Here is a 16,367-nt window from a genome sequence, read left to right on the forward strand (position 1 = left end):
CCCAGATAACGATCAATATGTCAGATACCCAGATAACGATCAATATGTCAGATGACCAGATAACGATCAATATGTCAGACGACCAGATAACGATCAATATGTCAGACGACCAGATAACGATCAATATGTCAGACACCCAGATAACATTCAGTATGTCAGACACCCAGATAACGATCAATATGTCAGACGACCAGATAACGATCAATATGTCAGACGACCAGATAACGATCAATATGTCAGACGACCAGATAACGATCAATATGTCAGATACCCAGATAACGATCAATATGTCAGACACCCAGATAACTATCAATATGTCAGACACCCAGATAACTATCAATATGTCAGATACCCAGATAACGATCAATATGTCAGACACCCAGATAACGATCAATATGTCAGACACCCAGATAACGATCAATATGTCAGACACCCAGATAACAATCAATATGTCAGACGACCAGATAACGATCAATATGTCAGACGACCAGATAACAGTCAGATGACCAGATAACGATCAATATGTCAGGTAACATGATAGAGTCAAGATAACGATCAATATGTCAGGTAACATGATAGGATCAAATCAAATCAAATCAAATTTATTTATATAGCCCTTCGTACATCAGCTGATATCTCAAAGTGCTGTACAGAAACCCAGCCTAAAACCCCAAACAGCAAGCAATGCAGGTGTAGAAGCACGGTGGCTAGGAAAAACTCCCTAGAAAAGCCAAAACCTAGGAAGAAACCTAGAGAGGAACCAGGCTATGTGGGGTGGCCAGTCCTCTTCTGGCTGTGCCGGGTAGAGATTATAACAGAACATGGCCAAGATGTTCAAATGTTCATAAATGACCAGCATGGTCGAATAATAATAAGGCAGAACAGTTGAAACTGGAGCAGCAGCACGGCCAGGTGGACTGGGGACAGCAAGGAGTCATCATGTCAAGATAACGATCAATATGTCAGATGACCAGATAACGATCAATATGTCAGATGACATGATAGAGTCAAGATAACGATCAATATGTCAGGTAACATGATAGAGTCAAGATAACGATCAATATGTCAGATGACATGATAGAGTCAAGATAACGATCAATATGTCAGGTAACATGATAGGGTCAAGATAACGACCAATATGTCAGGTACCATGATAGAGTCAAGATAACGATCAATATGTCAGGTAACATGATAGAGTCAAGATAACGATCAATATGTCAGGTAACATGATAGAGTCAAGATAACGACCATTCTGTTGTTTTTAAAGGCCCATTCTACCAGAAAACACTGTGACATGATAGAGTCAAGATAACGACCATTCTGTTGTTTTTAAAGGCCCATTCTACCAGAAAACACTGTGACATGATAGGGTCAAGATAACGACCATTCTGTTGTTTTTAAAGGCCCATTCTACCAGAAAACACTGTGACATGATAGAGTCAAGATAACGGCCTTTCTGTTGTTTTTAAAGGCCCATTCTACCAGAAAACACTGTGACATGATAGAGTCAAGATAACGACCATTCTGTTGTTTTTAAAGGCCCATTCTACCAGAAAACACTGTGACATGATAGAGTCAAGATAACGACCTTTCTGTTGTTTTTAAAGGCCCATTCTACCAGAAAACACTGTGACATGATAGAGTCAGGATAACGACCATTCTGTTGTTTTTAAAGGCCCATTCTACCAGAAAACACTGTGACGTCATAGGGTCAAGATAACGACCATTCTGTTGTTTTTAAAGGCCCATTCTACCAGAAAACACTGTGACATGATAGAGTCAAGATAACGGCCATTCTGTTGTTTTTAAAGGCCCATTCTACCAAAAAACACTGTGACATGATAGAGTCAAGATAACGGCCATTCTGTTGTTTTTAAAGGCCCATTCTACCAGAAAACACTGTGACATGATAGAGTCAGGATAACGGCCATTCTGTTGTTTTTAAAGGCCCATTCTACCAGAAAACACTGTGACATGATAGAGTCAGGATAACGACCATTCTGTTGTTTTTAAAGGCCCATTCTACCAGAAAACACTGTGACATGATAGAGTCAAGATAACGACCATTCTGTTGTTTTAAAGGCCCATTCTACCAGAAAACACTGTGACGTCATTGCAGTTTGATGGATATTTGTTGCCATCTGCTCAGGAAGAATCCTCTTTTGTAATTGGCCCTGATGCCATTACCTGCTGACGTAGCTCCTCCTCCCTGGGCTCTTTGACCTCTGGGGCGGGGGCGTGGGCGGGGCTGTGGCTCCGGACGTCATTCTGGAGGCTGTACACAGACTGGAGAGAAACATCCTTGTTACGGAAACGGGTATCCTGTGTTTCTTTTCTCTCCTTCTCCCCTCACAGGTGGCAAACATCATTCACCAATCAGTCATCAATCAGAAGACACACCTCCTGTTTCCCTGACCCAATCACACTCCCTTTCCCTTGGTTTAAAACCCCTGTCAGTTGTTTTCTCAGGGGCTCAATCTGTCTGTAGATCTCTGGTTTGGTTTATCAACTACATGTCACTGTGTCTGTTACCCTGTGAGTATTGTTTTGGTTATTGTGTTTGACTGTTTGTTTGCTGGTGGGAAAAGGGGGTACCATGACAAGTCGCCCATGGGCATACACTACCCGTAGGTAAACGTCTAAATCCCCTAGTTAGAACTGGGCGGACCACCCGCTGTATTTTTTGTTAGTGAGTTAGCTGTATTGAAGTAGGCTAGTCTAGGGGTGTTTTGGGATATTTGTTTATTTCCTTGGGTCCAGCTCAGCCCCTTTTCCTGCCCCCCCCCCCCTCCTTACCTTGTGTTTAGAAATAAACCCTGAGTGTTTGACGGTAATTTAAGTTGTCTGTGGTTATTGTTCTCACTGTTACAATTTGCGTGTGAGAGAGAGAGAGAGAGAGAGAGAGAGAGAGAGAGAGAGAGAAATCAATCAATCAATCAATCACATCCGGCTGTGATTTGGAGTCCTATTGGGCGGAGCACAATTGGCCCAGCGTCGTCCAGGTTTTTCAGAGGTAAGGCCGTCATTGTAAATAAGAATTTGTTCTTAACTGACTTGCCCTGTTAAATACATAAAATAAACAAAAAAAGAGAGGGAGAGTTGAAGAGACGAAGATAGTTTGTGTGTGACAGTTTGAATGGGCTGTCCTTGTCTTGCTCCTCTGTATCAGTGTGACGGGGCTGTCCTTGTCTTGCTCCTCTGTGTCCGTTTGAATGGGCTGTCCTTGTCTTGCTCCTCTGTATCAGTGTGAAGGGGCTGTCCTTGTCTTGCTCCTCTGTGTCAGTTTGAATGGGCTGTCCTTGTCTTGTCTCTCTCTCTCTCTCTCTCTCTCTGTGTCACGACACTGCTGGTTCTGCTCACACTGCCCTACCCTGTGCTCTGACCTCTTTCTCCCCTCTCTCTCCAGATGAAATCTCGCTTCTTGTGACGGCCGGCCGCCCAACAACCTGCCCGCTTGACCCTATCCCCTCCTCTCTTCTCCAGACCATTTCCGGAGACCTTCTCCCTTACCTCACCTCGCTCATCAACTCATCCCTGACCGCTGGCTACGTCCCTTCCGTCTTCAAGAGAGCGAGAGTTGCACCCCTTCTGAAAAAACCTACACTCGATCCCTCCGATGTCAACAACTACAGACCAGTATCCCTTCTTTCTTTTCTCTCCAAAACTCTTGAACGTGCCGTCCTTGGCCAGCTCTCCCGCTATCTCTCTCAGAATGACCTTCTTGATCCAAATCAGTCAGGTTTCAAGACTAGTCATTCAACTGAGACTGCTCTTCTCTGTATCACGGAGGCGCTCCGCACTGCTAAAGCTAACTCTCTCTCCTCTGCTCTCATCCTTCTAAACCTATCGGCTGCCTTCGATACTGTGAACCATCAGATCCTCCTCTCCACCCTCTCCGAGTTGGGCATCTCCGGCGCGGCCCACGCTTGGATTGCGTCCTACCTGACAGGTCGCTCCTACCAGGTGGCGTGGCGAGAATCTGTCTCCTCGCCACGCGCTCTCACCACTGGTGTCCCCCAGGGCTCTGTTCTAGGCCCTCTCCTATTCTCGCTATACACCAAGTCACTTGGCTCTGTCATAACCTCACATGGTCTCTCCTATCATTGCTATGCAGACGACACACAATTAATCTTCTCCTTTCCCCCTTCTGATGACCAGGTGGCGAATCGCATCTCTGCATGTCTGGCAGACATATCAGTGTGGATGACGGATCACCACCTCAAGCTGAACCTCGGCAAGACGGAGCTGCTCTTCCTCCCGGGGAAGGACTGCCCGTTCCATGATCTCGCCATCACGGTTGACAACTCCATTGTGTCCTCCTCCCAGAGCGCTAAGAACCTTGGCGTGATCCTGGACAACACCCTGTCGTTCTCAACTAACATCAAGGCGGTGGCCCGTTCCTGTAGGTTCATGCTCTACAACATCCGCAGAGTACGACCCTGCCTCACACAGGAAGCGGCGCAGGTCCTAATCCAGGCACTTGTCATCTCCCGTCTGGATTACTGCAACTCGCTGTTGGCTGGGCTCCCTGCCTGTGCCATTAAACCCCTACAACTCATCCAGAACGCCGCAGCCCGTCTGGTGTTCAACCTTCCCAAGTTCTCTCACGTCACCCCGCTCCTCCGCTCTCTCCACTGGCTTCCAGTTGAAGCTCGCATCCGCTACAAGACCATGGTGCTTGCCTACGGAGCTGTGAGGGGAACGGCACCGCAGTACCTCCAGGCTCTGATCAGGCCCTACACCCAAACAAGGGCACTGCGTTCATCCACCTCTGGCCTGCTCGCCTCCCTACCACTGAGGAAGTACAGTTCCCGCTCAGCCCAGTCAAAACTGTTCGCTGCTCTGGCCCCCCAATGGTGGAACAAACTCCCTCACGACGCCTGGACAGCGGAGTCAATCACCACCTTCCGGAGACACCTGAAACCCCACCTCTTTAAGGAATACCTAGGATAGGATAAACTAATTCTTCTCACCCCCCCCCCCTTAAATGATTTAGATGCACTATTGTAAAGTGGCTGTTCCACTGGATGTCATAAGGTGAATTCACCAATTTGTAAGTCGCTCTGGATAAGAGCGTCTGCTAAATGACTTAAATGTAATGTAAATGTAAATGCTGTCACCACATCCTTTTTCTCTCTCTCTGTGTCACTGCTGTCACCACATCCTCTCTCTCTCTTGCTTTCTCTCTCTCTCTGTGTCACTGATGTCACCACATCCTCTCTCTCTCTCTCTGCTGTCACCACAACCTCTCTCTCTGTCTCTGCTGTCACCACATCCTCTCCCTCTACACGGCAGGACCTGGTCAATGACCTGAAGAGAGCTGGGACCACAGTCTCAAAGAAAACCATTAGTAACACATTACGCCATCATGGATTAAAATCCTGCAGCGCATGCAAGGTCCCCCTACTCAAGCCAGCGCATGTCCAGGCCCATCTGAAGTTTGCCAATGACCATCTGGATGATCCAGAGGAGGAATGGGAGAAGGTCATGTGGTCTGATGAGACAAAAATAGAGCTTTTTGGTCTAAACTCCACACGCAGTGTTTGGAGGAAGAAGAAGGATGAGTACAACCCCAAGAACACTGTCCCAACCGTGAAGCATGGAGGTGGAAACATAATTCTTTGGGGATGCTTTTCTGCAAAGGGGACAGGACGACTGCACCGTATTGAGGGGAGGATGGATGGGGCCATGTATCGCAAGATCTTGGCCAACAACCTCCTTCCCTCAGTAAGAGCATTGAAGATGGGTCGTGGCTGGGTCTTCCAGCATGACAACAACCCGAAAAACACAGCCAGGGCAACTAAGGAGTGGCTCCGTAAGAAGCATCTCAAGGTCCTGGAGTGGCCTAGCCAGTCTCCAGCCCTGAGCCCAATAGAAAATCTTTGGAGGGAGCTGAAAGTCCCAGCGACAGCTCCGAAACCTGAAGGATCTGGAGAAGGTCTGTATGGAGGAGTGGGCCAAAATCCCTGCTCCAGTGTGTGCAAACCTGGTCAAGAACTACAGGAAACGTATGATCTCTGTAATTGCAAACAAAGGTTACTGTACCAAATATTAAGTTCTGCTTTTCTGATGTATCAAATACTTATGTCATGCAATAAAATGCAAATTAATTACTTAAAAATCATACAATGTGATTTTCTGGATTATTGTTTTATATTCCGTCTCTCGCAGTTGAAGTGTACCTATGATAAAAAAATTACAGACCTCTACATGCTTTATAAGTAGGAAACACTGCCGATTTTACAGGTTATCAAATACTCGTTCTCCCCACTGTATTACAGTAGATTTTACGGTTCATATTACAGTACATATGACAATTCATACCTTTCTTGTTTTATGAGGCTGCTTCATCCTTGAGGACTTCTTGATGTCGGCCTCTGTTGTGTTCACACATCCAGGCTGTATAGAGAAACAAGGACACATTTACATCAGTCTTCTCCAGGCTGTATAGAGAAACAAGGACACATTTCCATTAGTCTACTCCAGGCTGTATAGAGAAACAAGGACACATTTCCATTAGTCTTCTCCAGGCTGTATAGAGAAACAAGGACACATTTACATCAGTCTTCTCCAGGCTGTATAGAGAAACAAGGACACATTTACATCAGTCTTCTCCAGGCTGTATAGAGAAACAAGGACACATTTACATCAGTCTTCTCCAGGCTGTATAGAGAAACAAGGACACATTTACATCAGTCTTCTCCAGGCTGTATAGAGAAACAAGGACACATTTACATCAGTCTTCTCCAGGCTGTGGAACAAGGACACATTTACATCAGTCTTCTCCAGGCTGTATAGAGAAACAAGGACACATTTACATCAGTCTTCTCCAGGCTGTGGAACAAGGACACATTTACATCAGTCTTCTCCAGGCTGTATAGAGAAACAAGGACACATTAACATCAGTCTTCTCCAGGCTGTATAGAGAAACAAGGACACATTTACATCAGTCTTCTCCAGACTGTGGAACAAGGACACATTTACATCAGTCTTCTCCAGGCTGTATAGAGAAACAAGGACACATTTACATCAGTCTTCTCCAGGCTGTATAGAGAAACAAGGACACATTTACATCAGTCTTCTCCAGGCTGTATAGAGGAACAAGGACACATTTACATCAGTCTTCTCCAGGCTGTAGACACTTTTCCACATTTCCAGAACTTCTTAAGGCAGGGATAGAGGGGGCAGTATCCTGAATTTCCGGCTTATTAGCAAATTTGGATAGAAAACATTCTGAATGATATATGTGAGTATAACAGAACTCAAATGGCAGGCAAAAACCTGAGAAAAAATCCAACCAGGAAGTGGGAAATCTGAGGTTCGTAGTTCTTCAACTCAGCCCCCATTGAAGATACAGGGTGATATTAGTTAAGTTTGAATTCCCAAGGCTTCCACTAGATGTCAACAGTATTTAAAACCTGTTTTGAGGATTCTATTCTGAAGGAGGGGCTCATAAGGGCTCTTTGAGTGAGTGGTCTGGCAGAGTGCCACAGCCTCTGTCTGGTGGTCTGGCGCGCTCACGTGAAAAGTAGCTACGTTCCACTTCATTTGTACAGACAAAGGAATTGTCCGGTTGGAAAAAAACATCCTAAAGATTGAGTCCATACTTAGTTTGGCATGTTTCTACAGTTTGTAACGGAACCTTTTTGAACATTTCGTCCGACGTTCGGCGTGACCTGAACGCGCTTTTGGATTTGTTTACCAAACGCCCTAACAAAAGCTCCAGGCTGTGGAACAAGGACACATTTACATCAGTCTTCTCCAGACTGTATAGACTTCGGTGCGAACTGAACGCGCTTTTGGATTTGTTTACCAAACGCCCTAACAAAAGAAGATATTTGGACATAACTGATGGACATTATCAAACAAATCAAACACTTATGGTGGAACTGCGATTCCTGGGAGTGCATTCTGATGAAGATCATCAAAGGTAAGTGAATATTTAAAATGCTATTTATGAGTAATGTTGACTACCCAATATGGCGGGTATTTTTTTGGCTGTACTCAGATTATTGCATGGTTTGCTTTCTCAGTAAAAAAAAATAATAATCTGACATAGCGGTTGCATTAAGGAGAATACTTCCGCTAGTGGAACCCCAGTCCTAGACAGGTTAAATAAAAAAATGAAAAAGTTATTTCGTTGCTTTGACAGTCATTTCTGAAAATGATTTATTTCATGTGACAAGTGGTTGATGTACTTCTATCCCTCATATTACATGAACTGAACTCTTGTTTTAATATGGTTAATCTATCATTTGTTTATATTTTTTTTCAAAAATATCTATGAATATCTCATCATCAAATCATAGTGTGTAAAGGCAAGTGAGCTGGTTTTAATCTTCTTGGACATTTTCTGGTGTTTTGTGGTGGAAAGCTGAGCGGGTCGAGCACAACACGTCAACTCTGTCACCCATAGATAGACAGGCTAGAAATATTGTAATGATTTCAACTTTTTTTGTGAAGCTTGCTTTCAATTGCCATTGCATCCAACAGGCCTCCATTTGCCCCTGTCACAAGGGGATGGATGATTGAAGATGAAATCCTCAACCCTGTTAGGTCAACTCTATTACGGTCAACCTTGTTATTTTATTTGGCAGTTACTATAGTACTTTTTATTTTTTATTTAACCTCTTGAGATGGGAAAAAACGGGAATTTTAGGAAGTTGAACATGTGCTTTTTAATAGCAGAATGTTAAAATGAAACTTTTTTTAAAAATCAAGTTACACTTCTCAAAAGGCATCGAATTGGTGAAATGATTCATTTACATGTCTACATTTTCACATTCCCATTAGGCCAATAACACTACTGACTGAACACCAGGGAGTCGGTCCTCATGTCCAACAGTACATTTACATTTACATTTAAGTCATTTAGCAGACGCTCTTATCCAGAGCGACTTACAAATTGGTACGTCCCATTAGGCCAATAACACTACTGACTGAACACCAGGGAGTCGGTCCTCGTCTCCAACAGTACGTCCCTTTAGACCAATAACACTACTGACTGAACACCAGGGAGTCGGTCCTCATGTCCAACAGTACGTCCCTTTAGACCAATAACACTACTGACTGAACACCAGGGAGTCGGTCCTCATGTCCAACAGTACGTCCCTTTAGACCAATAACACTACTGACTGAACACCAGGGAGTCGGTCCTCGTCTCCAACAGTACGTCCCTTTAGGCCAATAACACTACTGACTGAACACCAGGGAGTCGGTCCTCGTCTCCAACAGTACGTCCCTTTAGGCCAATAACACTACTGACTGAACACCAGGGAGTCAGACGGTCCTCATGTCCAACAGTACGTCCCATTAGGCCAATAACACTACTGACAACACCAGGGAGTCGGTCCTCGTCTCCAACAGTACGTCCCTTTAGGCCAATAACACTACTGACTGAACACCAGGGAGTCAGTCCTCATGTCCAACAGTACGTCCCTTTAGACCAATAACACTACTGACTGAACACCAGGGAGTCGGTCCTCATCTCCAACATTCCTTCCCTTTAGACCAATAACACTACTGACTGAACACCAGGGAGTCGGTCCTCGTCTCCAACAGTACGTCCCTTTAGACCAATAACACTACTGACTGAACACCAGGGAGTCGGTCCTCGTCTCCAACAGTACGTCCCTTTAGGCCAATAACACTACTGACTGAACACCAGGGAGTCGGTCCTCATCTCCAACAGTACGTCCCTTTAGGCCAATAACACTACTGACTGAACACCAGGGAGTCGGACGGTCCTCATCTCCAACAGTACGTCCCTTTAGACCAATAACACTACTGACTGAACACCAGGGAGTCAGACGGTCCTCATGTCCAACAGTACGTCCCTTTAGACCAATAACACTACTGACTGAACACCAGGGAGTCGGTCCTCATCTCCAACAGTACGTCCCTTTAGGCCAATAACACTACTGACTGAACACCAGGGAGTCGGACGGTCCTCATCTCCAACAGTACGTCCCTTTAGACCAATAACACTACTGACTGAACACCAGGGAGTCAGACGGTCCTCATGTCCAACAGTACGTCCCTTTAGACCAATAACACTACTGACTGAACACCAGGGAGTTGGTCCTCATCTCCAACAGTCCAGGGAGTTAGATGGGAGATACTGAGAATTCATCTTTGGGTCCCAAATGGCACCCTATTGCCAATATAGATCCCTTTTAACCAGGGCCCATAGGGTGCCATTTGGGACACAGCCCCGTACTTGATGTGATGGGGAAATGAGTTTCTGTCTGGCTGAAGCGTTGTCTGATTTTGAAGGACATTAAACACATCCAAAGGGGGTTAAATGGGAAGGTTTATCTGGCCCCTGAATACCACGGTCTACTATTCAATCAGATTGGTGAACATTTAAGTGATAATGGCCAAGAAGCCGGTGTTTTGGAGGATATATTGTCAACGGGTGAAGATTCGGCCCACTCTGTTACATAAACTGGAACGGAGAACACCAAATAACTTGGTTTCACACTGTTTTGATTCTTTCACCACTAGCGAGTCAGGCTAGCCTGGGTACCAGTCTGTTTGGGCTATCGTTCCACTCCTTGTCATGCCAAACATACAGTACGACGCAGAATACACGGAGTGGAATGTTAACACAAAACAGGTCTGTATTTCAGGCTAGACTCAGGCTACGTCCTCAGTTAAAGGGTGTTAAAATTAGAGGGTGTTAAAAATCCGAGCTCCTGAATTAAGCTTCTCGTTGGCCCTGGGAGAGACAACACATGTAGCTTTTAACTGCTGAGGTAGGCTACAATGCTCTGCCTCAGCCTGACCCCATTGTCCAGAAGGTTACTGCTAAGGTAGGCTACCAGCCCGTTATGGTTGCTGTTACACAACAAGTATGGCGACCAGGGACGTCATCACATCCACAGTCACTTCCTGGCCACAACTAAGATGGCTGCTGTTCACCTATTTGCATTGTTAGCCATATCATGTCAACGGATTAGCTGCTAACCATAGTGCTAATGTTGCATGCTGGCCTATAGCCTGAGGCCTACTAGCCCTCCACTGTACACACTGTGTGCTACAATCCACAGCCTGTGGCCTACTAGACTAGCATGCTAGCTTATCACTGTTTCTCATGCTAGTTGACCCTGGTCTTACTGTCTGCTAGGTTAGTCTCTGTACATAGTGTGGTTATGTTGTGTGCCATGCTCTGCTTATTAACCCAGTGCTATTAACCTCTATATGCTACTGCCTTGCTATCACTGCTATATGCTACTGCCAAGCTATCACTGCTATATGCTACTGCCTAGCTATCACTGCTATATGCTACTGCCTAGCTATCACTGCTATATGCTACTGCCTAGCTATCACTGATATATGCTGCTGCCTAGCTATCACTGATATATGCTACTGCCTAGCTATCACTGCTATATGCTGCTGCCAAGCTATCACTGATATATGCTGCTGCCTAGCTATCACTGATATATGCTGCTGCCTAGCTATCACTGATATATGCTACTGCCTAGCTATCACTGCTATATGCTGCTGCCTAGCTATCACTGATATATGCTGCTGCCTAGCTATCACTGATATATGCTACTGCCTAGCTATCACTGCTATATGCTGCTGCCAAGCTATCACTGATATATGCTGCTGCCTAGCTATCACTGCTATATGCTGCTGCCTAGCTATCACTGCCATATGCTGCTGCCTAGCTATCACTGATATATGCTACTGCCTAGCTATCACTGATATATGCTACTGCCTAGCTATCACTGATATATGCTGCTGCCTAGCTATCACTGATATATGCTACTGCCTAGCTATCACTGCCATATGCTGCTGCCTAGCTATCACTGCTATATGCTACTGCCTAGCTATCACTGCTATATGCTACTGCCTAGCTATCACTGCTATATGCTGCTGCCTAGCAATCACTGCTATATGCTGCTGCCAAGCTATCACTGATATATGCTGCTGCCTAGCTATCACTGCTATATGCTGCTGCCTAGCTATCACTGCCATATGCTGCTGCCTAGCTATCACTGATATATGCTACTGCCTAGCTATCACTGATATATGCTACTGCCTAGCTATCACTGATATATGCTGCTGCCTAGCTATCACTGATATATGCTACTGCCTAGCTATCACTGCCATATGCTGCGGCCTAGCTAATACTGCTATTTGCTACTGCCTAGCTATCACTGCTATATGCTACTGCCTAGCTATCACTGCTATATTCTACTGCCTAGCTATCACTGCTATATGCTACTGCCTAGCTATCACTGCTATATGCTATCACTGCTATATCTCTCCCTGAGCACAACAGTGTATCACTTTCTGAACACAACACAGTGTAACACTCTCTGAACACAACACAGTGTATCACTCTCTGAACACAACACAGTGTAACACTCTCTGAACACAACACAGTGTAACACTCTCTGAACACAACACAGTGTATCACTCTGAACACAACACAGTGTATCACTCTGAGCACAACACAGTGTAACACTCTTTGATCACAACACAGTGTATCACACTCTGAACACAACACAGTGTATCACTCTGAACACAACACAGTGTATCACTCTGAACACAACACAGTGTATCACTCTGAACACAACACAGTGTATCACTCTCTGAACACAACACAGTGTATCACTCTCTGAACACAACACAGTGTATCACTCTGAACACAACACAGTGTATCACTCTCTGAACACAACACAGTGTATCACTCTGAACACAACACAGTGTATCACTCTGAACATAGCACAGTGTATCACTCTAAACATGGTCTGTGGTGACAGGGAAACAGAAAGGTTGTATTCTTACCACTGGTCTGTGTACGTCCCAGAAAGCTCTCTCTTGACTGTCCAGAATCTTCCTCTCAATTTTGTCTCTCTTCTTGTCAACTCTGTGTTAAAGGAAAGAGGTGGACACCTTGTAACACAGACGTCCCATCATTCATTTAATTACAGATGTAGGTTCTTCTTTGGATCACCCTGTCGCACATGAACCTTTGTGAAATGTAGGAAAGTCAAATGCGTGGTGTATTTGAGGTTTATAAAGGCTTCTGAAGTTTGTATTTTTCACTTAGAAATGTTCAGACTTGATTTTCTCCAACAAAAAATGTATCAACCTTTGCAAACATGTTCATTATTTATAATCCACATAATGATTTATATTTCCTGTTGCTGCGGGATAAGTTTAATGCTGTAGCAAATGGGCTCAAATTAAAATCCTTCATCTGTATACTCCCTCTCCTCCTCTCCTCTCCTCTCCTCTCCTCTCCTCTCCTCTCCTCTCCTCTCCCCTCCCCTCCCCTCCCCTCTCCCTCTCCTCTCCTCTCCCCTCCCCCTCCCCCCCCCCTCCCCTCCCCCTCCCCTCCCCCTCCCCCCCCTCCCCTCCCTCTCCTCCCCTCTCCCTCTCCCTCTCCCTCCTCCCTCTCCCTCTCCCCTCCCCTCCCCTCCTCTCCTCTCCTCTCCCCCCCCCCCTCCCCTCCCCTCCCCTCCCCCTCCCCCTCCCCCCCTCCCCTCCCCTCCCTCCTCCTCCTCCTCTCCTCTCCTCTCCCTCTCCTCTCCTCTCCTCTCCTCTCCCTCCCTCTCCTCTCCCTCCTCCCTCTCCCTCCCCTCCCCTCCCCCTCCCTCCCCTCCCCTCCCCTCCCCTCCCCTCCCCCTCCCCTCCCCTCCCCTCCTCCCCTCCTCTCCTCTCCTCTCCCCTCCTCTCCCTCTCCTCTCCTCTCCTCTCCTCTCCTCCCCCCTCCCCTCCCTCCCCTCCCCTCTCCTCTCTTTCCACATCTGTGAGTAAATTGAGGCAGAGACCTTGAGGCTGTGTTGTTGGGGAAAAGGGCTGTTTTACCAGTCAGTCTGCATGCATCAATTCAGCTCAACATGAGCTTGCAGCCCAAATGGTACCCTATTCCCTAATAGCACCCATAGCAGTGCACTGTGTAGGGGATAGGGTTCCATTTGAGACGCTAGATTGGGGGAGATACTTACTTTGCTTGTGCTTCAGCTTGCATAAATATAAACTCCCATTTCCTGGCGAACGCTCTCTGTAGTCTGGCTAAGCTCTCCTGAAACACACAGGAACATACAAACACCTAGTGTCTTATAGTTTCACTACCTCTTACATAAAACATGCCTCTGAGGGGATAAATACAGTTGTTTTGAATTTTAAACCGTAGTTAACTGCTTTCCAAACTAAGCAGCCTTGTCTCCATGGAATGGTGGGACTGGTTGATTGTTCTTTACACTCGGATAGAGACGACTGATACAGTAGAATAGAGGAGGAGGAGGGAAAAGGTGGAGAGGGGAGGAAGAGGGAAGAGGGAAGAGATGGAGGTGGAGGGGGGAAGAGGTGGAGGGAGGGAGGAGGAGGAGGAAGAGGGAAGAGATGGAGGTGGAGGAGGGAAGAGGTGGAGGAGGAAGGGGAGGTGAAGAGAGGGAGGGAAGAGGTGGAAGAAGGGAGGAGGGAAAAGGTGGAGGGAGGAAGAGGGAGGGAAGTGGAGGGAGGGAAGAGGTGGGAGGGGGAGGGAGGGAAGAGGTGGGAGGGGGAGGGAGGGAAGAGGTGGGAGGGGGAGGGAGGAAGGAAGGGAAGAGGTGGGAGGGGGAGGGAGGGAAGAGGTGGGAGCTTACAGCTTCGTAGTCAGCCAGCTCCAGGCGGGCTTTGTTTTGCATTGTTCTTTTGCAGAGGTAAACAGCTGAAAGAGACAGAGGTGAAAAACAGTTAGTCAGAGAACAGTCAGCAGAAACAGTTAGTCAGAGAACAGTCAGTCAGAGAACAGTCAGCAGAAACAGTCAGTCAGAGAACAGTCAGCAGAAACAGTCAGTCAGAGAACAGTCAGCAGAAACAGTCAGTCAGAGAACAGTCAGCAGAAACAGTCAGAGAACAGAAACAGTCAGTCAGAGAAACAGTCAGTCAGAGAAACAGTCAGTCAGAGAAACAGTCAGTCAGAGAAACAGTCAGTCAGAGAAACAGCCAGTCAGCAGAAGCAGTCAGTCAGGAGAAATATTGTGTTATAGACATGCTACCCTGCTGTCTCGACCTCTCTCTCTCTACCCCAGCTGCTGTCTCGACCTCTCTCTCTCTCTCTCTACCCCACCCTCTCTACCCCACCTCCTGTCTCGACCTCTCTCTCTCTCTCCCTCTCTCTACCCCACCCTCTCTACTCCACCTCCTGTCTCGACTTCTCTCTCTCTCCCTCTCTCTACCCCACCCTCTCTACCCCACTTGCTGTCTCTACCCCACCTGCTGTCTCTACCCCACCCTCTCTACCCCACCTGCTGTCTCTACCCCACCCTCTCTACCCCACCTGCTGTCTCTACCCCACCCTCTCTACCCTACCTGCTGTCTCTAACCCACCCTCTCTACCCCACCTGCTGTCTCTACCCCACCCTCTCTACCCCACCTGCTGTCTCGACCTCTCTCTCTCCTTCTCTCTACCCCACCCTCTCTACCCCACCTGCTGTCTCGACCTCTCTCTTTCGCTCTCCCCAACCTGCTGTCTCGACCTCTCTCCCTCTCCCCTACCTGCTGTCTCGACCTGCTTCTCTCTTTCGCTATCCCCAACCTGCTGTCTCAACCTCTATCCCTCTCCCCCACCTGCTGTCTCGACCTCCCTCTCTCTCTCTCCCCCACCTGCTGTCTCTCTCTCTCTCCCTCTCTCTACCCCACCCTCTCTACCCCACCTGCTGTCTCGACCTCTCTCTTTCTTTCTCCCCAACCTGCTGTCTCGACCTCTCTCTCTCTCCCCCACCTGCTGTCTCGACCTCTCTCTCTCTCCTCCACCCGCTGTCTCGACCTCTCTCTCTCTCCCTCTCTCTACCCCACCCTCTCTACCCCACCTGCTGTCTCTCTCTCTCTCTCTCTCTACCCCACCTGCTGTCTCAACCTCTGACTGCCGGGCTATGAAGAGCCAACTGACATTTACTCCTGAGTTGAGGTGATGTACACTGAGTGTACACTGAGTGTTGGAACACCTGTTTTCCATGACAGACTGACCAGGTGAATCCAGGTGATGTACACTGAGTGTTGGAACACCTGTTTTCCCATGACAGACTGACCAGGTGAATCCAGGTGATGCACACTGAGTGTTGGAACACCTGTTTTCCCATGACAGACTGACCAGGTGAATCCAGGTGATGTACACTGAGTGTTGGAACACCTGTTTTTCCATGACAGACTGACCAGGTGAATCCAGGTGATGCACACTGAGTGTTGGAACACCTGTTTTCCCATGACAGACTGACCAGGTGAATCCAGGTGATGTACACTGAGTGTTGGAACACCTGTTTTTCCATGACAGACTGAGTGTGGCAAAAACTGCAACTCTGCTGGGTTTTTCACGCTCAACAGTTGCCTGTGTCTATCAAGAATAGTCCACCACCCACATCCAG

General features: G+C 47.0%; 1 protein-coding gene across 1 annotated transcript in view; it reads right to left on the reverse strand.

The window, feature by feature from the left end:
* LOC135534472 (regulator of G-protein signaling 7-like) overlaps positions 1-16,367 on the reverse strand; it is a gene marked incomplete at its 3' end in the record, with an annotated part of 31,791 nt that overhangs the window by 3,755 nt on the left and 11,669 nt on the right. The window contains exons 4-8 of the mRNA XM_064961455.1: positions 14,607-14,671; positions 13,968-14,044; positions 12,802-12,883; positions 6,325-6,399; positions 2,188-2,286 (exon numbers count right to left, since the gene is read on the reverse strand). Coding sequence (XP_064817527.1) covers positions 2,188-2,286; positions 6,325-6,399; positions 12,802-12,883; positions 13,968-14,044; positions 14,607-14,671 — 398 coding nt within the window. The remainder of the gene's footprint in view (positions 1-2,187; positions 2,287-6,324; positions 6,400-12,801; positions 12,884-13,967; positions 14,045-14,606; positions 14,672-16,367) is intronic.

The sequence above is a fragment of the Oncorhynchus masou genome, unplaced genomic scaffold (assembly GCF_036934945.1).
Source record: "Oncorhynchus masou masou isolate Uvic2021 unplaced genomic scaffold, UVic_Omas_1.1 unplaced_scaffold_3461, whole genome shotgun sequence".
Lineage (NCBI taxonomy): Eukaryota > Metazoa > Chordata > Actinopteri > Salmoniformes > Salmonidae > Oncorhynchus > Oncorhynchus masou.